This window comes from Brassica napus, chromosome A7, assembly GCF_020379485.1.
Source record: "Brassica napus cultivar Da-Ae chromosome A7, Da-Ae, whole genome shotgun sequence".
Classification (NCBI taxonomy): Eukaryota; Viridiplantae; Streptophyta; class Magnoliopsida; order Brassicales; family Brassicaceae; genus Brassica; species Brassica napus.
In genome coordinates this window covers 27,350,501-27,373,060 of record NC_063440.1, presented here as the reverse complement: position 1 = coordinate 27,373,060, position 22,560 = coordinate 27,350,501, and the positions used below count along the sequence as shown (strand labels likewise).

The window sequence follows — 22,560 nt, the reverse complement described above, 5'->3', positions numbered from 1 at the left end:
ATTTTGGTATTTCATGAATTTGTTGGGTTTATGGTAGTGTGTTCCTTCTGACACCCAAATTCATAGCTATGATTGGTTTAAAATGGAGTAAAGTGGTGAAAAAATAAAAGTAAGAAAAATGCGAGCGCCAATGAGAGTAATAAAAGGAAGAAAAGAGAGTATAAATTGTAATAAGAAATAATATGAAAAAGCAGAATAAAAGTTTACTTTCATTGTAACAAGTGAGATTATTTACTCCATTTTCACTCGTATTCAGCTTAAAGTGACTGAAATACTTTTTAACCACATTTTTCTTGATTAGTAAACATTAAGCTGAAAATAAAGTAAAATAAGTTTACTGTAAAACATTTACTCTAAAATGACTATCCAGTCACACTCATAGTATTATATTTGCATTCTACTTTTTAGTATTTATCAAATTAATAGACAATATCGCTTTTCTTTCACTGCAAAATAGTACTTTCCATCGTATTTAATACTACTTTCCTAAAAAGTTATTTAAACTTAATTTTAATGATTTTATATCTTACTTACAATACTTAGTTGTATGCATATGTATTCATGATGTGTTAAAAATGCATATGTATTCATGTGATTTAAATGATTTAAATGATGAATGAATTAGTAAAAGAGAAATACTCTTATACTAAAGAAAGTTTTTGTTCAAAAATTAGTATACAAAGTGGAAGATCACCAAAATATCTTTAATAAAAATTAAAATAGTGTATTTGAGTTTGAGTTTAATGATTAAAATTTAGGGTTTAGTATTTAAGAGGTGGAATTAACATTATGGGATTAAACAGTAAAAAAACAGCAAAACAAAATGTTTGCTAAAGAGCAATTAAAAGATGTTGAATTAGTTATGCGAGGGTGAAAAACGAAGAAGATAAATGAGTGGAAATGATATTAATTGTGTTTTCTTCATTTTCTGAATCATTACACGAAATTTACAATTTCTCGATCGATGTAGAAAAGTAAAGATGCTTCTGGCCAAGACACCTCTCTAGGTAAAGTTCCAAAAAAACACCCTCTAGGAATCTAGTACTAGTACTAGTTTTTAGAAGGATGTCTATATATACCGATTATTTTCTCCTCAAGATTTATAAAATAAACTCAGGTGTTATTAATGTTGCATGTTTGTTTTTCAAGCTTCCCCTACTGTCTTCCTCTTCCACTCTACTAAACGCCTCAGAAACTCATTAACCTGCAAATAAAATGGGTTCCCTTAATAAATAATTACCAATCTAATTATAGTAGTTTCAAATATTTCATCAAAGGGGTAAGACTAATTAATTTACCTGAGAAGGGTCTTGGAGAGAGTAAGAGGCATTGGTTTCCTTTGGAACTTTTGAGACTAGAATCCCAAAACCTTGTCCCCGCTCACGTAAAACCTATCGATTTATATGGTTAATTTAATTTTTTTTTTGACATCTATGGTTAATTTAATTACTATGTCAATATCAGTCGAACTGCAGAATAAAAGTAATTCTTAAACCTAAAATTAATAGTAGTTGATGGTACGTAAACGTGTTAATAACTAAATGTCACCATACCTTAAACGCATCTTCGTCGGTACGGTCATCTCCAATATACACAGGAACAACATCTTCCGACTTTTCAAACCCTATTTTAATCAGACCAAAATATAAAGAATAAGCAGATATAACATATCCCCCTCAATAAATAGATATTATCAATGTGAGTTCTCTTCTCTCACCTAATGATTTTAGCAAAAAATTGAGAGCCTGGCCCTTGTCCCATTTGATCGTAGGACGGATTTCAAGCACCTGGTTTTACAAGGAAGTAGATTAGTGATGGTTATTCTATTATTATTCAACATAAATATGCATATTTAGAACTGGTTTAACAAAGAAATAGATTAGCGATCAATTTTACCTTTCTACCTTGGGTTAGTTTCAGCTGTGGATAATCAATTAGAACTGATTTTACTTGTTCGGCTAATCCGGTCCATCTCTGTTAGAAACAAATAATGTACATAAACAAATAATTATTAGACACTTTATGGAAAGTAGCGTTGCTGGTAAATATCAGTAATGCGGTGCCCACGATAACTATAATTATATAATACTGCTGGTGCTTGTTTTTTTTAACTGCAGAGTGAAGTACATAATTCATTTTTCAAGAAATAAGACTGTTCTCTTTTCACTGCTTTTTGATCCTAAAAATGCCTCGTATATTCGTGACAAAAAAATGCCTCGTATATTATTTAACAATTGCTTTTTTTTTTGCGCAACACAATTGCTTTTATTTTATTTTTTTTTGTCGACAGATTGCTTTTATTTTCTCTCAAAAAAGAGAGAAGTAAGACTGTTAAGTTTTTAATGTATTTTAGGTAAAAAAAAATAGCATTAAGCAATTTGGACTATTGTTCAAAGAAGAGAAAAGTCTTGTTGTTTTAATCATCGTTTTTGTTCTTACTTTCTCATCAACACGTCGAAAGTGTACGGACAGACAAAACTTGTTGTTCTCCACCATAGCCCCAGGGATCCATTTTGTCTTTTCCTCTAATATCTTATACACCTGAAATTATATATAGGCAACGGTTAATATTTTAATTACTGTTTAGCTTTCACTCTCCTTAATTCGATTATTTGTGTGAAGGGAAATAAAAAACAATCTCAAAATGCACCTTCTCGATCATGGGTACAAATTCACGAGCAGGTTGAAACAGCACTCCTTGATTACTCTGTGACCATTTCACACCAAAAGAAAGAAATAAGTATTTTTAAAATCAAATCGATATTTTTATTGTGTATCAATATTTTCTGCATTGTTTTCTCACCTCGCCACCATAAGCATATTCGCTGGTCGGGCCTTCAATGTCCATGCCATGGCTTCCAGCGTAGTAAATCTCATTGAGTTTGACAAAACCACGAACCTGAAAATTAATACATAGTTAATGTTAATATATAAACTTTGTCAAAAAATACATTAATAATAGAGTATTATATGCATTTTGAAAATATATTAAACCGTAGTTAAAAAATAGTAAAAATGTAATGTACCTTATCAATGGATCTTCCAGTGACTATAGCAGTTGGGAAGTTTAGAGCCACATTTTTTACAACTTCTCGCATCTGTAAAAAGTTGAAATTTATTATTAAAATCCAAAAATAATTATTAAACCACAAAAATAATTTAATTAACCATGGAACAGAATAAAAACCTCATGTGTTATGTAAGCTTTGTCAGGATCTTCAACTATGGGAGAGAGCGTCCCATCGTAATCAAGAAACATAACAATTTGTTTCCCTTTTGCAGCATTCACAATCTCATCAAACATATTTAAAGCCGATGGAAATCGAACCTAAACAAAGAAAAACGAAACCACAATGAGATACCAAAATCTTGAAATGGGTAATCTAGATTCATGGTATACATATAAGTTAACGTACGATCCAAGATGTTTTATGGTCGTTGTCTGACACAGAGTCACGTGAAGAGGATCTGAGACGTGTAGGAGAAGAATCACGCATGGAATCGACCCAAGATGCAATCTTACCAGCACCAAGATTGTTCTTGTTGATGTTGTTGCTGTTTTTATCGGCTGCTTCGAGAAGCTCCAAGAACTTATGACGAGGAAAGGTAAAGTAAGTGGGAGGAGAAGAGAACAGGGGAGAGTTAGAGACAGTGACGGTTTTCGAACCCAAGATGGCTTTTCTGTCGGAGACGATGACATTCTGGTTCATCATATTTCTCACAAGTGTTGAGAACGAGAGGCGAGGCAGAGGTTAATAGAGATGTAAAGAGAACGAGAGAGTGTGAGGTGGAGGAAATGGGGAGGAGAAGAAGAGAAATTTATAAGGAGAAGTGTTGAGAAGAAGAGTTTATGTAATGAGAGAAAAGAATTGGAAAAAACTTCATCTATCATTTGTGGCTCCCTATGTACCTTTTTGGCCACATTATGCTCCTCTCTCTTTCTCTGTTTTTCAGCCTTTTAATTCTCTTTTTAAAACTCATTGTTAAATAATTATTTAAGTTTTATTTTCAGGAATCAGCTTTTTTTGTTTTAATGCGAGCTATGTTATGAAGCTGCTTGATTAATTCTATTAGTTAGATTTACTTGAGTGTTGTTTTGGTCAAAAATAGATTATTGATTTAGCTTAATAGCAAGTAGCTAGTCAGTTAAAACTAAAAGTTTCCATTGTAATACGCTGCAAAAACTGATTATGGCCAGTATATAGTTACATGGGTAGATAAACGGTTTGATACCAAAAATAAGGAAAAAGGATAAAGAGGTTAGGCTTGTGTGGAAATGAATCTATTGGAATGGTCAGTTTATATGTTCTTTTAAAAATATTTTATTTTCCAAGTGTTTTGTGTTTTGAATATGAAGTCTTAGGGTAAAATATAATTCAGTGAATGTAATGACTCAAAAACGGCTGGAAATGTTTTATATTATGGAATCACTAACCTTATGCATTCAAGATTATACTCAATTCCTAGAATACACACCACCGTATTAATAAATCCAAAAACTTGATCAAAAACTATATCTCTACATAATCTCGGCAAATCATATCCGATTTATATTCGTAAATTTAACAATCACGAAAAGGTTAAACTTCACCGAAAGCCATTTCAACACACTGAAAGACTTGTTTTAGATTTTTAACCTCTCGGTGACCACTTCATAATGTAATACTTCTTCTTTAAAAATAATGTATATTCTAAAGTTTTTATACTTATTAAGAAAAAGCGTAAACTTTAACAATAAATAGATTGTTTTCCGTGTTTAATTATTTCTTATGATTTTTAACCAATAAAACTTCAGTAAACATAATTAATATTTTTGAAATTTACAATTTTTCATTATTACATACATTGAAAAAAGTAAAATATGAATCTTTTAGAAACAAAACATTTTCTAAAACATGGATCATTCTAAAACGGATGAAGTATATATTATATATGCACACATCTGTCCTCATCAAACATATATGAATATGTAATACAATTACACAATAAATGTGTCTATATCGGAATTAATAGAAAAGATGACATAATACAATTTTCTCTTATGAACTTTGGTTTGTTCTTCATTTAAAACTTGTTTTTGATGGGAGATTAAGAGGTCAAGTATTATAAGAGCATCTCCAAAAATACTCTCTATTTTAAAGTTTTGAAAACACTATATTTGAAATGTCAAGGTGTTTTTCTCCAAAAACAAAACTTCAAATTTAATTACAAAACTATTTTAATTTACGCTATAGTCCTCATATTTGTCATAATTAATATAAATCCATAAAACTTTCATAAATAACTATCACATATATAAAAATACTACAATAATATTAATTAATAAAATCTTACACTAAAATATAAATTATAAATAGATATACATGTTTAAATATTAAAGTACAAGTAAAATATCACATTATTCCATAAAATTATTTATGTAATGCTCCATCTTCAATTACACAAAATTTGTTAGGACAATATTTTAGAGGTTCCAGAGCAAATTTACTAGACTTTTAGTGTTGTTGTAATATTTCAAATTTGTGTAATAATTATTTCTTCATGTATCTTTTTTTAAAAAAATTTATTAAGTTTCTTTTGTAATATTCTTGTTGTCTAATTACAGTTTTAAATATTATAAGTTTTATTTTAAAATGTTTATTTAATTTATCTGTAAAATTTGAATTTATAAAATAAATTTAAAATATTGATAATATACAGAAGTTTTAAAGATTAAAACGAGAAATGAGAAAATACTTAAGAATCATAAATATGATGTGTAATTAATTATAAGGACCAACATGCAAATAATAATATAAAAATTTAAATTTAGAGTTTTGAGTAGTAAAATTTTGTATTCAAATACGAAGTTCACTCCTTAAAACTATAAACTTGAAGTTTTTAAAGTTTTTTTGGAAAACAAAAAAATATATTTGAAATTATATAGTTTCTTTTAGAGATGCTCTAAGAGAATGAAATCAGAATATTTCATCCTGAAAAATAACAAATGCTATTGTAATATATATTTTAGGGGTAAATATATACTAGATCGAATTATTTAGGTTCCATTAAGTCTATTTCTGTTTTTAGTATACGTTTGGTTTTGGTTTTGTATGGAAAAGCAACACAATTCACTAATTAAAGACGCAGTAAATAAAATGAGCACACATAGTATGAAAGTATATATATAGCTTGCATGTATATATGGGTTAAATTATATAGTAATGCAACCAAGGATATGGCTATGACAAATTAAGGTTTAAATGTTGTCGTACGGTCTTAGCCATCACATTATAATATATAACCTGCAAAAACCATAGCACACAGATGCGTTGGTTAACCAAACTAGAGGAGATGAAAATTCTTGTTTTGGGCACTTTAATAGGAACTTTTAAACATCTTTTAAAGTATAACTAAACCCCGGAAAGCAAAAAGAAATAGAGCGAATATATGTACTAGAATGGTGAACGCCCACAGGAACAAAAACGATCGCACCCAAATCTATCTAACAATTTTGCGGTATTCAGCCAAAACTATTAGCTATAAACTCTACAGTTTTGTCATGTAATAAAAACCATATAATAAAATTCAAGTGCATAACTTTTCTCTTTCATTGGTTCTCATTGCAGATGCATGCTCATGTTCGCATTCTACGTACGGCTCCACTCATTATATACAAAGTAATACTATACGCGACGGTTGTTGTACTGCCTTTTAAATCATCATTAAATTACGTGTAATTGATGTTTGAATATAGTTTCATAACTAAAGACGACAACATGGGTCAACATTCTTGACTTTTGTTACTTGAGAATCCACAAAGGGCACGAAACTAGAAGCCCTTTACATTTCCTGTTCCGACGGGGACAATAACCTAAGTATTTTATTAATTTTATTTTAATAAGTTAATTGTTCCATTGTATTTTAGTTAATTTGTACACATAAACACAGTCACGAACACATGGACTGGAAGTTTCCGATCCTTTTCGTGCTGCTACCAAGACGTTGTGCGGTGTGGTTTGATTTATTTTACTTTATATTTGGCGGCGGTTAGAGAAAAGCTAACTTCGGCATAGTTGGGTTCATGAACTAAATCACCATAACCTAAAAGTTCATTGTAAATAGATCCATTTACCAAATTATATTTCCGACACGATATATATAATTTTCGATTTATATGTGTGTCGCCTTTTAAATATACCATTAATTTTCTATGAATAGTTCCATGTCCCTCTAAGAAAAAATATGTTTCCAAAATCAATATTGTAAGCTGAACTGATACTAAAAAGTCTGAGACTTGGTGATCGAATAATAAATGGATTAGTTTGAGACGCTAACACATTTCAAACTCGATACACATGTTGCTTAAAATTAAGTTACAATTCAGAAATGCTTACACATATATGGATTCGTGCTTACAACCTATTTACATACATAGAAAAATCGTCTATTAGTAGAAATTGCGTTAATAAGGATGTATACAACATTATACTCCATATATTTCATAATATAAAATTTTATATTTTAGAAAATTAGGAATTTTACTTTTATTTAGTATCACTAAAATATAATTTAAAAGTTTTTAACCAATCATTAAAATTACTGTAAATTATAATTAGTTCAATAGTTTTCAATAAAGTCAAAACTAACAGAGAAATGTTAAAACATTTTATATGTTAAAACATTTTATATGTTAAAACATCAAAGGTCTTTAAGCATCATATATTATGAATCAGAGTGAATAATGTAAAACTTGAACCATGATTAATTTTGTTTGTTAAACTGTTAATACCATTAGTCTTTTAAAAAAAAAACATGATTCTTTTTGTGAAAATGAGAAAGTTTATGTTAATATTTTCAACATATATTGTTAATGGTAGACATTCGAAATGAACTTATGAACTTACAATGTAGGTTCTCTTAACATGAATTTTTTTGTTAATTATTTAAGCAATCTTAATTGGATTCTGATATATATGTATGAACAAGTACTAGAACATAACAAACATTATAAGAATAATAGGTAGACACGTAAATACATCAGAACTTACAAGTTTTATTATAAAATGAGTGAAAATTAGGAGAACTGCATTGAGATTATGAGCAGTGTTGTTTGTTAATTAGTTTTTTTTGGTAAACAGTTTGTTAATTAGTTAGATTTGGAATGGTACATTATGAACACAGAACACTAACAAGGATTACGTGTATGGTTTGCCAATTAATAGAGATTACAATATACAAGCGTTTGAGTTTATCAAACGTTTATATTGTTTCAAAATTTAGGATTTTCATTGGAATTAGATTCAAATGGAAAAAACTTAGGCTGCTAAACCATTTGTGAAGAAATATAATTAATTTAAGGTGTAAGTTGATTAATTCATTTTTATTTATGAGATTTTAAATTTAGTCGGGGTCCCCATTTCACAACGAGGACTTGGAATATATTTCCCATTAAGGAAGACTTCTGTTTTTCCAAAAAGAATTGCTCGCATGGTCGACGCAGCCATGCAGGGTGGGCCTTTCTCTTCTATAACTCATTTTGATAATTGATAAAAAGATAATATATATAATTATTTCCTAGTTTACTTTGTGGTTTTACTCTATGTTTTCCATTTTCACAAATTAATAGTAACTATGTTTTCAAAAGAAAAATTCCATAAGAATGGATTATATACATTTCAAATAATAGATGAACTGGGTTTTTTTAAACATTTTATTGGTCCCCACCGAGTCACAATAGTGAAACCACTGTTTTGATTATAACTAACTCACTGCCTTTTATTGTTTTTTTATTTAAGATTTTATTCTTCTCTTCCAAGCTTTTTAGCAGTTACAAGCCGGCTCGGTTCTTTACATGTTTAAAAGGGGAATTATATTTAATATATCATGCATAATGAATTTGGTAAATTGCCTAAACTTTCTAGACTTGGGAGAGATCTATGGATTAAGCGATGCCTTTAATTTTAGACTTTTCACTGTTAAATCTCAAGTCAAGTTCAGAAAATTGGATTGGGAGAGTGACTTGTTCTAATATTGTAGTTGATAGAATCAAAATCTCTCTTTTTTTAATCGATTCCATTGATTCATTATCTAGAAAAATATACGAATATTATCGAAAAATAACTCTCTGATTCTCACGGTTATAACCAAATTTTAATGTAAACATGCGATGATTTTGTTGTATCAGATTCGATTAAATACAATACTAGTTCTTTTTTATTCTGCTTACAAATGCAAAACATGATTAACTCTCAAATTTCAGCAAATGCACTGCTACGATGTTTTGATAGCAACAATATTTAAGTTTCTCTAAATTAGCCAAGGTATTCACATTTTTTTAATTACTAGATTGTAAATCAGTATTTGGCTCATCTCCTACTATATACTCCCCGATGCTATCAAAAGAAAATTATTATAGAAGAAAAAAAACACTGAAGGTTTGTTGGTCCCTTCGATGGAGCATAGAGTCACATTCCAACCGTCTTGCCCCCAAGAGTTAAAGGAGCTCATTTGTATATTGTTCTTTCTTCCATGATCAATTCAATGTTAGTTCGATCGGTTGGTTAAAAATATATAATATCATCATTTAAAATGATATAGTGGTATCAATAATTAATATGTATTTGAGTAATGTGAACAATATTCGACACAAATCTTTTTACTTTGCTGGTAAACAACACCAAAAAACAACAATAAAATGTAAAAATTCAGATTTATTAATTTTATGTAATGTGAAGCAAACTTTGATCCAAATTGGAAAACACAACACAATTCGGGAAAATTGGGATTTTCAACATATATCGACAATTCAAAATTATGAAGTATAGCATGATGAAAACCGCTGAATTTTACTATCGCCGCGTTCGAGATGCTATTATGCGTTTATGTATGCCGCCAACTTTGAGTTTTTTTTTTTGGTAATCAAACATACAAAGCCAACTTTGAGTTCACCATCAATTACAAGGTTTAGTCTAAATACATGCATAGTAGCATACGATCAAATATTTTTAAACAACCAATTGAAATTTGTTGGGTAGAAAAGCAAAAGCGTTTCTGCACGTATAGATTGTTATTAATATTGTTAATATTCAACTAATTCATGCATGTATTAACTGTATGAATAGCTATATACTCTTTGACTAATAGTGGCCGGTTATATAGGAAATATGTACTAATTTATCAATATAATTATTTTACGTTAATTGATATGTTGCATGCACACAATTGAGTATTTTATTTGAGTAAGAAAATTAGAAAAACAAAATGTAAAGACATGTGAAGACACATGTAATTGGTTTGGTACATAATTTTTTTTTATGAAAGATATAATTAACTATTAGAGTTAGGTCTGAATAGTGTTGCCAACTTATGACTTAAACCGACATGGAAACCCTTCTAGTGTTTTAGTGAATCGAGTACAACTCTAAACCACTATTGATATTTTCTGTTACTAAATACTTTTCGATTTATGTCACTTGTCCAACATACTGTATTTCTGAGTATGCATGTAACATTTCCAATTACTTTTCAGTTTTTAACGTACATACTGGTTTCTAATTTTTTTTAATTGTGCTATTAGCTGTGTATATATTGTGTAACATGTTAGAAGTGTCTATACAGTACGTATAAGAGGTGTGAACCATGGTGACTTAACAATACCAAACAGAAAACTTTTCCGAATGCACCCACCATTGTATTGATTCTGTCTTATATAATATTTTTGGAATGTATGGTATTATTCAAAATCACGATTTAAGGTGATGAAGTTTCTACACAAAAACTGTCACGTCCCGAAACATTTTTTATTTCTTAGCCTCGTCCCAAGAAAACTGTTGTGCAATATATATAAAAAAGACATCAAATCGTGAAGGTGAATCGCAATACGAAAGAGTATTCACATATCATATTTGTTTATTCGATACTTTATAACTACAAATCTTATATTGCCAATATTTTTTGTTGTATATGCAGGTTCCCAATATCTGCCACGAACGGGTCGTTTTTGCTATGCTTATTTAAATGAGAATATCCGATAGGCAATCGTACTTTGAGTTCTTCTGTGGGGAGGCAAACAAATATATTATCCTTCCCATAAATTATACAGTTGTTGACAAAAAAATAGTTGGGATAGATTAATTAGCTTATCAAATTTTCGATTTATTAATTAGTGGATACATTTGTCCATATTACGGAACACACTAAGCTCTTTGTCATACCTAATTAAATTTTTATCCTTACTACAAAAGTCTATCATGTAACGTCAAAATCTTCACCAAATACTTTGATAGGTTACTTTATAAAAAGTCCATAAATTATCAACTATTTTGTTAATCTGGACTCCTTTTTTCTATAGTAGTGTATATATATATATATATATATAACTTAAAAAAAAAAGAATATATAACTTAACTTTTGAGGAGAACTCACTCATCCTTTTTAAAATGCATGAATCCACATAACTTTATCAAACGTAGACAAGATGTGATAAGTTCATTAAGGAGGGACTCTTTTTTACTCTTTTACGTAGATTGGAGTTCATGTGCTCATATGTTCTACAAATCTTTGGCTTATGAAAGAAGAAGACATTTTACTTTGAATAAATAGGGAAAGACTAACGAGTAGTAAAGCTGAAAGATTAATGGAAAAAGGCTTGGGATCCGCTGACTTGTTTGTTACTTTTGCCCAATAATTAAGGGGTTTCAATGCTAATTTCGTTAGGACCACAATAAGCCCACTTAAAGCCCATCTTAGGACCCACTAAAACATATTTTGCGTTGTGAAACATCGGCCTTGTGATGATACATCTCAGGACCCACAATAAGCCCACTTAAAGCCCAAATATTATTTTTATTTTTCCCTCGGTACAAACCGAGTTTAGTGGACCAGACAACGATTAAAATACACCTTCCATTTAAATTGCATTTTAGATTTATTCACAAAAATTAATAAAATAATTAATTTTATATATTTATTAAATAAAAATATCATTACTAATACATTTTAAGGTATTAAGGTAACAAAACGGGAAGATGGGCCTTTAAGATAATTATGCTTAAATTCTATTATCTGGCTAATAATAGCACATAAGCCCATTAATCTCAGAAGTATTAAAAAAAAAATGTACATAAAAAGCATACATACCACACCATACCATATACGAATACGACGCTCGTATTTAAACAATATAAAATAAATATTCACTAGATCGTGAAAAAAGCCAAAGCCTTGTTGTGTTGGTGGTGGCAATGGCTGGCGTGATGAACAGATTGAAGAACTTGGACGCTTACCCCAAGATCAACGACGACTTCTACAGCCGCACTCTCTCCGGCGGCTTGATCACGCTTGCTTCCTCCCTCGTCATGCTCATCCTCTTCTTCTCCGAGCTTCGTAAGCTTCTTTCTTTTTTTTTTTTCATTCAAATCTCAGTTTTGTGACAGTACCCATGAATAAAGTTTGAATCTTTGGTCAGGACTTTATCTCCATCCCGTTACTGAGTCTCAGCTCCGTGTTGATACATCAAGAGGAGAGAAGCTACGCATCAATGTTAGTAGACTTTTAGATTGAAAGTTTCCATCTTTGGAAAGATGACTTTCTATTTTTGTTTAATTTGCAGTTTGATGTGACATTCCCTGCTCTTGCTTGTTCCATTATAAGCCTTGATTCGATGGATATTAGCGGAGAGAAGCATCTAGATGTGGTATGTTGTTTTGTTTAGTTTAGTTTTTTTAATAAAAAGTCATTGATGTGTTTAGTTATTTGAGATGTAGAGACATGATATATCTAAGAGGAGGTTAGATGCTTATGGGAATGTTATTGAGACGAGACAAGATGGGATTGGTCATACAAAGGTTAGAAGTCTTTTTAAGGATTGGGAAAGATTTCGTTTTTTTTTAATTATGTGATTTTTTTGTTTGGTTCTTTTAGATTGAAAATCCATTGCAAAAACATGGTGGGAGGCTAGAGCATAATGAAACTTATTGTGGTTCTTGTTATGGAGCTGAAGCTGTAAGTTTCCTACCTCTCTTTGCTTATGGTATATTCGGAATCTAATTTTCTGGTTGTTAATGCTTTTGCAGTCAGATGATGAGTGTTGTAACTCTTGTGAGGAAGTTCGGGAAGCTTATAGAAAGAAAGGTTGGGCCATGACAGACCCTGATATCATTGACCAGGTGTGGTGACTTTGCTTTCGTAATGTATAGGTGGTAACTAGGCGCTTTGTAGAGGACTAGCGACTAGACTAGACGGATTATTGATTTATTTTATATATATTCTAGATGATCCAGTTGTAATGATATGGTAAGTAGACGCTTTGTAGAGAACTGGCGGCTACTATGGATTATTGATTTATTTTAGAGATATTCTAGATGATATGTATGTGTTTGTTGGTGTCAGTGTAAAAGAGAAGGTTTTGTGCAAAGGGTTAAGGAGGAGGAAGGTGAAGGTTGTAACATATTCGGTTTCTTGGAAGTTAATAAAGTGGCTGGGAGTTTTCATTTCGTTCCTGGGAAAACCTTCCGTCAATCAGGCTTTCATTTACAAGATCTGTTAGTGTTCCAAGGAGATAGTTACAATGTAAGTAGTGAATAACCATTTTGAGTTTATAACTTTTGTTATTATGATGTGTCTGACCCATTGTTGCATTAGATAAGCCACAAGGTGAACAGCCTGACCTTTGGTGAACGTTTCCCTGGTGTAGTGAATCCCTTAGATGGGTAAACAAACCCCTCTTCTTGTGACTCAGTTTTACAAAATCATCTTATCTTTCTGAAATTTATTCTTGGTTTCTTAGTGTGCAGTGGACTCAGGAGACATTGAATGGCATGTATCAGTATTTCATCAAGGTTTGTCTCTACACAGCCATCTCCACGTTTTGTTATGTTGGGATGATTATAGATTTGATTGGTGTTTCTGTTTGTTTAACTTTGGATTGCAGGTTGTACCTACCGAGTACACAGATGTTAGAGGCCATGTTATTCAGTCAAACCAGGTTAGGAAACTACCTCTCAGATCAGAGCCTCTCACTTGGCTGTAATATTATCTGACTTTTGTAGTAATATTATCTAAGAATTGAGTTTTGTGGTTTGGTACTTTTGCAGTTCTCTGTGACAGAGCACTTCGAGAAAACGGAAGCAGGACGCACGCAGTCACTGCCTGGTGTTTTCTTTTTCTACGATCTTTCTCCAATTAAGGTATCTCGGAATCAGACACTGGTGTGTGTGAATACTTGTGTTATTAGTTTATCCTCATTTCTAACATTTTACTTTTGAGTGTTGTTGTCAGGTGATTTTTACAGAGCAGCATGTGGAGTTCTTGCACTTCCTCACCAATGTTTGCGCTATTGTAGGAGGTGTGATTGATCTCTCTCTCTCTCTCTCTCTATCTCTATCTCTTATTCAATCAAATGTACTTTCTTTATACATGTTAGAATCATTAAACGTAACGAATGTTGGTTTATTGTTTGTAAACTGTAGGCATTTTCACGGTTTCCGGAATCATTGATTCATTTGTATATCATGGACAACGGGCGATAAAGAAAAAGATGGAGATTGGTAAATTTGGCTGAGTTAAATGCAGAACCATTGTATAAGGATCAAGAGGAGCAGCTCAAGAAGCTCCAAGAGTGTTGTAAGATTAATTTTGAATAGAGTTACAGAAACTAATGCTTTTTTTTTTTCATTCAAAGTCATGATTACCACTTTTTAAAATGTTCATAGTTGACTATGTTTCTATTATTTAATACTGAAATATATTGGTTTCAAACACAATCATTGAGTTGTTTGTCTAAAGTTGAAATCTAAATAAGGATGGGTATCTACTAGAATGGATACAACTACTCAGATTGGTACTAGTTTTTATTCAACACTACACGTTAAGGGTAAGAGCATCTTATACATACACTTTAATTTGGGCTGAGAATCCCATTTGAAAATCTTCAGTGATGGTGCTCTAATAATAATGGTGTTAGAGAATTGAATGCAATGTTTTAAAAGTTCAACTACTTTTTGTACAAAACATGGTTGGGGAAATGCATGTGAAAGAGAAGAGAAATGGAGTGTGAACATAATCTTTGGTGGGCTCCTTTGTTGTTGTGTTTCTTTCAAACTTTCCAACTTTATGCTTTCCTTTGCGTAATTTGGAATTCTCCTCTTATAATATTTCTACTTGTAATATACTTAATGCTAAGAGAATGCATAGATTCTTCTGTAGATTATTTGAAATATTTACAGAGAATAAACTTTTAGAAAAAATACATGAACAAACGTTCAAATTTGGTTGACGTGCCATCGCATAAACGATATGAGATTAATGTTCTTGTTCATAATGATAGTTTGAAAACTGTGTATTATAGTTTTCTTTTCATTACAAATAAACCTAAGATTTACAAAAAAAAATAAAAAATTTACATTTTTGCATGGTTGAGTAAAATAAGAAAATGAATTCAATATGATATCGATATAGTTTGAATATTTAACTTTAGTTTATAGATAACTATTAACTATTATATTATTCGATTTTAGATTATATCTTGAGATTTTCTTTGATTCTTTACGTCCGTATGAAAAAAAAATTAAACACAGTTCTGAATACTTGATAGTACCAACATATTAGTCCAAAACTCTCGTGCTCTGTTACAATATCACTTGCACCCATTTTCTTCTTCTTTTTTTGGTGTTTTCCTTTTATTTCTTCGAGTCACCCACCCACTGGTGTACTGGCAGAAATTCATATCTAACTTTTTATAAAAATGTGTGATGAGGATTCGATCATTTTATCTGCCGACTTTGTCTTTTTCTACTTCACTATAGTTCGAATTATTGGTTTTCTTGAATGTAATAACAATAAGTGAATAAAATGATAGAAGATGCTGCACGAAAGTTGCGGCATGGCCGGTCACATCTAGCAACACGCGAAGCTTCACCACTTGTGAATTGTAACGGATAAGAATCATACATAGTTGACATTGATTTCTACTTACAAAGTTCATCTCCAACGGGACAAACTCCAAAAAACGAAACGTGGAAGGTGGTGAATTATACGTTATGTGGATGTTGTAGATTCCATTCCGCATATAAACAATTGTCAAACATGCAAGAATACGTTAATAGCATAATCAAACCGTTGCGCTACCTATTATATGCAAACTACATACTTCGTTGAATAATTCTTCAAAAGTTTTCCTAGTTGACAAGTCTGCGGTTTTAACACTTCTTGCCAACATTAGTGGATTTGTATATATTGAGGATGTAAAATATGAATGGGAACTTTCGTACCAGTTCGACTAATATGATTTATTTGTGGGTGATAACAAAAACCACTAGCCAACATCAAACATACATTTAGATTTATCTTCGTCGATTGTGAGCTAAGCGGACGAAACATCGTGAATTTGTTTTTTAGTCAATATTATTTTAGTACACTTGTTATATGTTTCAGTAAAAACTGCTTTTGAATCGTAGTGAAAGCATTAGCACAAAAAATCCTTTAGCGTTAGTTTTTGAGCGAAAGACTTTTTCATTTTCAAATTTAACTAAAACAGAAGTAGTTGGCGACCCAGCTGACATTTTGAATCATATAAGCAACAAACCGAATCTCTTTAAAAAAAAAACTAAATCACATATTCAGTCATTTACTCAAACATCGCACGATTTGTCTAACATGTTACTGACTTTGAAAGACGAGTATGTAAATAAGGGTTATGGGAATGAATTCATTTTTTGTTCAGAAAAGAAGGGAATGATTTCATTTTACTAGAAAATTAAACTAAAAATATTGCATTAAGATAAATATTGATGAGAAACATCCCACATCGGATATATAAGAATTAATCTACTACTATATAAAGGGTTAGGGCCAATCCACTCATTGCCAATTGGTTTTAAGTTAGAAGCCCATAATAAACATGAATCTAACATGGTATCAGAGCCAAGATCCTAATAAGTTAAACCCCTAATTAATATTAATCCTACCCGACCGGGTATATAGATCGTAATTGACTCGCTCGACCGAGTATAACTGTCTTAAAAAAAGTGATATGTATCCCACATTGGAAAATCAATGGGACATTAAGTAATATATAAAGGATTATGGTCAATCCACTAATTACCAATTGGTTTTGAGTTGGAAGCCCATAATAAACCCGAATCTAACAATAAAGAAAACGAAGCTAGAAATTACATCAAAAAAGAAAATTACATAAAACGAAATCTGTGGCATGGTCGAAGCATGACAAAAAACCGCAGCTGGACCGACACAGAGGACTGATACAAACACAATATTAACATTCGAGATTTTACCCACTAATCATCATAAACATAATTACTCTATGAGCCTCTCCATGTAATTTCCAAAAACTCCATTACAGGCGGCTCCTAAAATTCCTATTTTACCCCTATTCTTACCAGACCAAACTATTACACGAACTGATCAAGACAGGATCGAATCCCAATCTATCTCGTACGACGGATACTTCTCCAACGAGAACGTCTCGTTCCACTGCGGCGGCTCCTCAGTGTCGGCGAACGTTAAGTCCGACAACGGCGAAGAACCGGCGGACTCAACGAACTCCGTCACCGGCGTAGATTCATCGACCGAGTTAGAGTTATCCTCCGCCTTGACTTTCTCCGGCGATGAAACCGTCTTCGAGGCACGTTTCTTCGATGCTTTTGTCGTCGTTTTGCCGTTTTTCTCCGCCTCCGCCATGCTCTGGCATATAGCTTCGAGCTTGGCGTCGACGGTGGAGTGAAGCGGTTTGTACTCGCCGAACTCGCCTCCGATGTGGGACCCATTGTGACGCAGGTTAGGGAAGTTAAGCCGGGCGAAATCGCCGCGCAGCTTATACGCCGCCTTGTCGTAGGCCAACGCAGCTTCCTCCGCCGTGTCGAACGTCCCAAGCCAGAGACGGGTACGGTTCCTCGGCAAACGGATCTCCGCCACCCATTTCCCCCAGTGACGCTGCCTCACGCCTCTGTACAGCTTCGTCGGCTTGGCCGGAGCACCGTAGGCGAAACAAGATCCGGTGGCACCGGTCTGCTTCATCAGTAACGGCTTAGGGCTGAGAAGGTTCGAGAAGGTGTTGTTGTGGCTCTGATGGTGCATGGGAGGAAGAGGATGAGCTTGGCTGGAAAAGAGGTGGTTGAGCCCGGTTAATGACCCGGTTTGGTGAAGATCCGACCCGTAAGTAAACGGTTGGGTCATGAACGTTGAATAGTCTTCCGGGTAGTAAGCGGGGAAGGTAGGTAGAGAAGGAGGAAACGCAGACGCTGCGGGTTGAATAAACGCAGACGCGGGATAAGGAGAAGAATTGGAAACGCTATTTATATAAGGTACAAGCGCTTCCATGAGTTCACCACCACCAAACGAATCTGGCTGTTGAAACGTTATGCTATTGTACATATTCATAGCAGCTTCCATTATGATTTTAATTTTTTAAAAGAGAAATAAAATTGAATCTGAAAATATACACCTGATTCTTATCAAAAGTAAAGAACAGGGTTTTTTCAAGAAGATTCAAGAAAATAAAAATGGATCGAAAAGGTTTGAAATAAGCAACCTTGTTTAGATCCAAGAGGAGGGAACAAAAAATAACCCTCGACTAAATCTATGAAAAATAAAAATAAAACTTCAGAAGACAAATCTTTCAATTAAATGTGCAGATAAAAAAAACACAGTTTCATAAGCTTGAATTTTCGTATGAATAATCAATTAAAATCATTCAAACATAAATAAACCCGGAAACCGATTTTTCTTTTTGAAATAAGCAGGATCAAATGAGAAAAACAATGGCAATTTTTAGCTAACAATTTTTTTTTTTGTGGGGGAGGACACTCAGTTTTTTGTAGTGAATTTACTCTCAGCCTCACCGATGGATGCTCTACCCTCAGCAGCTTGGCTCTCGTTATATAGTGGATGTTGCTTCCTCACACTATTTTTTATTTTTTATTCGTATTATCTTCGTTTTATGCATTTTACTATTTTCGATATTTCCCACTTTCCAGAAAAATAATATCCTGGAGAAAATATAAGACTAAAATAAAACTTTGTAACCCACCGAGACTTCTGGTTAAAGTTACCGCATACCGTGAACAGAATAATTACTAAAGAATTCGCAAGCTGAATCTTTTTTTTTTTTGTCAACCAAACTGAAGCTTCGAATGGTGATGATCGTCCCGGTGATCATCGTCCCGTCCCGTTCCGTCCCGCTCCGCTCTTCAGTTAACAGTAACAACATATATTATATATTTATATATTTTTATAACTGTTAAAACCACACCGCAATTGAATCGTTTATCCCGCACCGCTCAAACCGCAGTCACCATTCAAAAACCGAATCATTTAAAAACAAAAAATAATAAATTCCCTAAAAATTACTATTAGAATAAAATTTCGATAACTTTTTACATTTCTTATGTTTTGCTATATTTTGAAAACGTGAAAATAACACTATACCATAAATCATTGATTTGACATTGTATACTATTCATGAAAAGAAACTTTTGCAATTTGCATAAAGAATTATTTTGTTTTTGCCGTAAACTTTACGGTGGTGTACATGTACAGTAAAGGTCGTTGATTAATTTTGAAAGTGCTATTTGGTGGAAAAAAAAAACCTTAAACAAATGCTATGATATGATTTATCAAAAAATTCCAACGTGGTCATGATTTATATTAGCAGTCTAAATTAAATTCCAACGTGGTCATGATTTATATTAGCAGTCTAAATTAATCTCTTAATTTTCACGAGCAGATATATAACTTTATAATAACCTTCTAATATCTAATTTTTCGATTGAATTCGAAGATCGAATACAGGTAAATTTGTTTTACGTAGCATGTGAGCTGTAGAGAAATGACATGCAGCCAATGATGGATGACGCGTTAATATTAGTAATTTTTGTCTGATTACTCTTCGAAGACACGTGTCGCATTACCATTTGTGAAATGCTTAGTCGATAGTCATACCTGTTTTTGTTGACCTTTCTGGGCTTGTGTTCGCAGTTCACTGTCCGCACTCCGCAGCTTAGTTACCGGCTTTGACCTACTGGTAAGACTGATATTAATCATACCAACTGATATTAACCCGTTTGAAGCTTGAAAACTTTTATGTTAAACATCTGATACTCAAATAACCTTATATTATATTTTCTGTTAACATGATTGATTAGTAGCTTTGCAATCTTAATTTGCTCATACCGCGGTAGATCGAATATGTATTTATCTTTTATTCAACATGCAGTTTTGTGAAGGTAAGAGAAAATAATGGTGCTTTGACAATAAATAATTGGTTGGTAATAATGATAAGGAAGAGATAAGAATAAGGTGGTGAGTGACGGCAGAGGGGCTGCTTTCAAAACAGTTTTGATATTCTTATCAATGGATCACCTACTTGCTCCTCACCCTTCTCTATTTTATTACATTCCTATTAGTGGAGATAGAGAGAGACAATTGTTTAAGAACAAAACTTACTCTTGGTTCAAAGTCAACTATCTGAGAACTCTTTTACAAAAAAAAAACTATTTGAGAACTTAGCAAGCAATCAATATATAAACTAGACTACAAACAATAATTTCGTAGATATAATGCAAAACATTAAATTATATCTGTGATGTGTTGATTCATCTGCGGGCGTGAGTTCTTTCATTGAGATTAATTTACAATAGAATTTCCGATTTCTGACTCTGTAGCATTAACTTGTAATCACCACGAATTGTCTACGGAACTAGCCAAACAAAATGTGGTTCAAAATTCAAATATAGATGCCGTATTATAAATAATAAATGGAATTAAGAATAATATCATAAGACGCCGATCGTGATATAGATTAACATCACTATATATTGAATTTTTAAAGTTTTTGGTTTAGTCGCATGCAATAATCATGATGGTTATAATGGGTGGTTTAGACTTTAATTAGTTGATATAAAAAACTTCAAAAATATTAAGAAGTCTCTAGAGCGTTAGAAATGGATTGGCGGAGAACTCAACCATTATCATCGCTATATTATATCACCAATTTTATATTACATTCCTCCATTTTCTAGCAAAAGTCTGAACCTTTCGCCATCTTATCTTGTTGTGTATTACTGTATTTTATTCCTAGCCGCATTTTTCCGAACAACTCGAGTTTATCGAATCGCTACGTATATCCAAGCTCTGATACAAATCCCTGACCACACGAAAAAAAAAGACTAAGATAAACTCGTGCAATATTGTCCGTGGTTAACATTTTGAATGTACTTAGAATACGATTAATTACCTGGGCGGACAGTTTTATCTTGGTCAAGGATCATGCTGATAAAATGCATGCACGATATACGCGATACGTAATGTCTAGCTAGTAATTTGCATTGCATCATTACCAAGTACATGCTTATATTTACGCTTACGCAAACTTTAGAAAATTATCTCCTACTCCATATTGAAGTACACGAGAAAAATAAAACAACACTTGTGTTAAAAAATTGAGAAACTAGCTAATGACCTCTATAATATACTTGTATATAAGTTATATTGTTAGTTGACAAAAAAAAGTTATACTTATTTGTATACTATTAAAAGTCAGCATGGAAGACGCGAGGCGAAGTGTGGGACGCATGTGGGAAGCACGTGGTCTTTGAACATGTGAGCGGTTTGCGGCGGAAGAAGCTTGAGATTCACGGTGGACTAAAACAGCGGCGGATCTGCGCGCCAAATAAGTATGCAGCTTTTATAATAGTGAGCATAAATGCTAAGCAATCCTCGTGATAAAATGGAAGCAAGATTTGAGGCTGCTTAAGAAAATGGTTGAATGGGCTAATGGCATCGAATATACTGTCTGAATGGTCAACTGCATAATGCTCCCTCTAATCTAATTAGTTGGCAGCTTCTTAAATGCACATGTTCATGTGTGAGACAAAATGTTTCAGTTTTCTTATTTTTCCGTGACCCATAGTTTCATCTAACTAATTGCATACATCTGTGATATAATTAATTATTCACGACTATATGCACTTTCAAGTTTCACGGGCTCTTACATTTTGTTTTGTTCAATAACTCGACTTTCCATAATCCTTTAAATGATCTGTACTACACGGTATTCTTCTTAGTCTTAACTCTTACGCAGTCTCGAATAATACGCAGCACGTACATATCAGGAAACATGCCACACTGTAATGAAATTATGTTATCTAAAATACTGGAGAATAATATTTCATACTAACCTAGCCTTCAGTCAAAAAAATATTTCATATTAACCTCAACACTAAAGCCAACACAAAAGACATCATAACATTTTGTCAAAAAAAAAATGTTACGAAGTCTGTTTTTTCTTTGACAAAAAAAAAAAAGACATCGTAACATTTTGGGCGAGTACAAAAGTATATAAATAACATTTTATGACACATCAGATTCATCCACACACATGAGAATTAATACTCTTTATGTATCTGTTAAATTAAGAGATCCTAACCACGTAATACACGGAATAGCTTAAAAAGATCCTTCGTAATACACGCGACAGCTTTCGTCGACCTCGAAGTTCCAAAATATAATTTAAGAAGAAAACTATAGGAATATAGGATAAAAGTAAAAAAAAGGTAGTAGAAT

At 32.3% G+C, this 22,560-nt stretch overlaps 3 protein-coding genes across 3 annotated transcripts; 1 reads left to right on the top strand and 2 right to left on the bottom strand.

The window, feature by feature from the left end:
- Positions 1-877: 877 nt before the first annotated feature.
- Positions 878-3,976, bottom strand: LOC106423856 (trehalose-phosphate phosphatase B). The gene is made up of 11 exons (XM_013864614.3): positions 3,417-3,976; positions 3,188-3,328; positions 3,027-3,098; positions 2,804-2,899; positions 2,651-2,707; positions 2,440-2,541; positions 1,897-1,974; positions 1,718-1,787; positions 1,554-1,624; positions 1,299-1,391; positions 878-1,204 (listed from the first exon to the last, which is right to left on the bottom strand). The coding sequence occupies exons 1-11, from the start codon at positions 3,711-3,713 to the stop codon at positions 1,145-1,147; spliced, it is 1,137 nt and encodes a 378-aa protein (XP_013720068.1). The 5' UTR covers positions 3,714-3,976; the 3' UTR covers positions 878-1,144.
- An 8,141-nt stretch (positions 3,977-12,117) lies between these two features.
- On the top strand, positions 12,118-14,744 carry LOC106400063 (endoplasmic reticulum-Golgi intermediate compartment protein 3-like). Its single transcript, XM_013840480.3, has 13 exons — positions 12,118-12,366; positions 12,449-12,522; positions 12,593-12,676; positions 12,747-12,827; positions 12,904-12,984; positions 13,056-13,148; positions 13,372-13,551; positions 13,624-13,691; positions 13,769-13,820; positions 13,913-13,966; positions 14,076-14,168; positions 14,260-14,326; positions 14,451-14,744. The coding sequence occupies exons 1-13, from the start codon at positions 12,225-12,227 to the stop codon at positions 14,540-14,542; spliced, it is 1,161 nt and encodes a 386-aa protein (XP_013695934.1). The 5' UTR covers positions 12,118-12,224; the 3' UTR covers positions 14,543-14,744.
- Positions 14,745-17,111: 2,367 nt separating this feature from the next.
- LOC106400075 (ethylene-responsive transcription factor RAP2-4-like) lies at positions 17,112-18,893 on the bottom strand. The gene has a single exon (XM_013840490.2). The coding sequence runs from the start codon at positions 18,388-18,390 to the stop codon at positions 17,404-17,406; it is 987 nt and encodes a 328-aa protein (XP_013695944.1). The 5' UTR covers positions 18,391-18,893; the 3' UTR covers positions 17,112-17,403.
- Between the last annotated feature and the right edge of the window lie 3,667 nt (positions 18,894-22,560).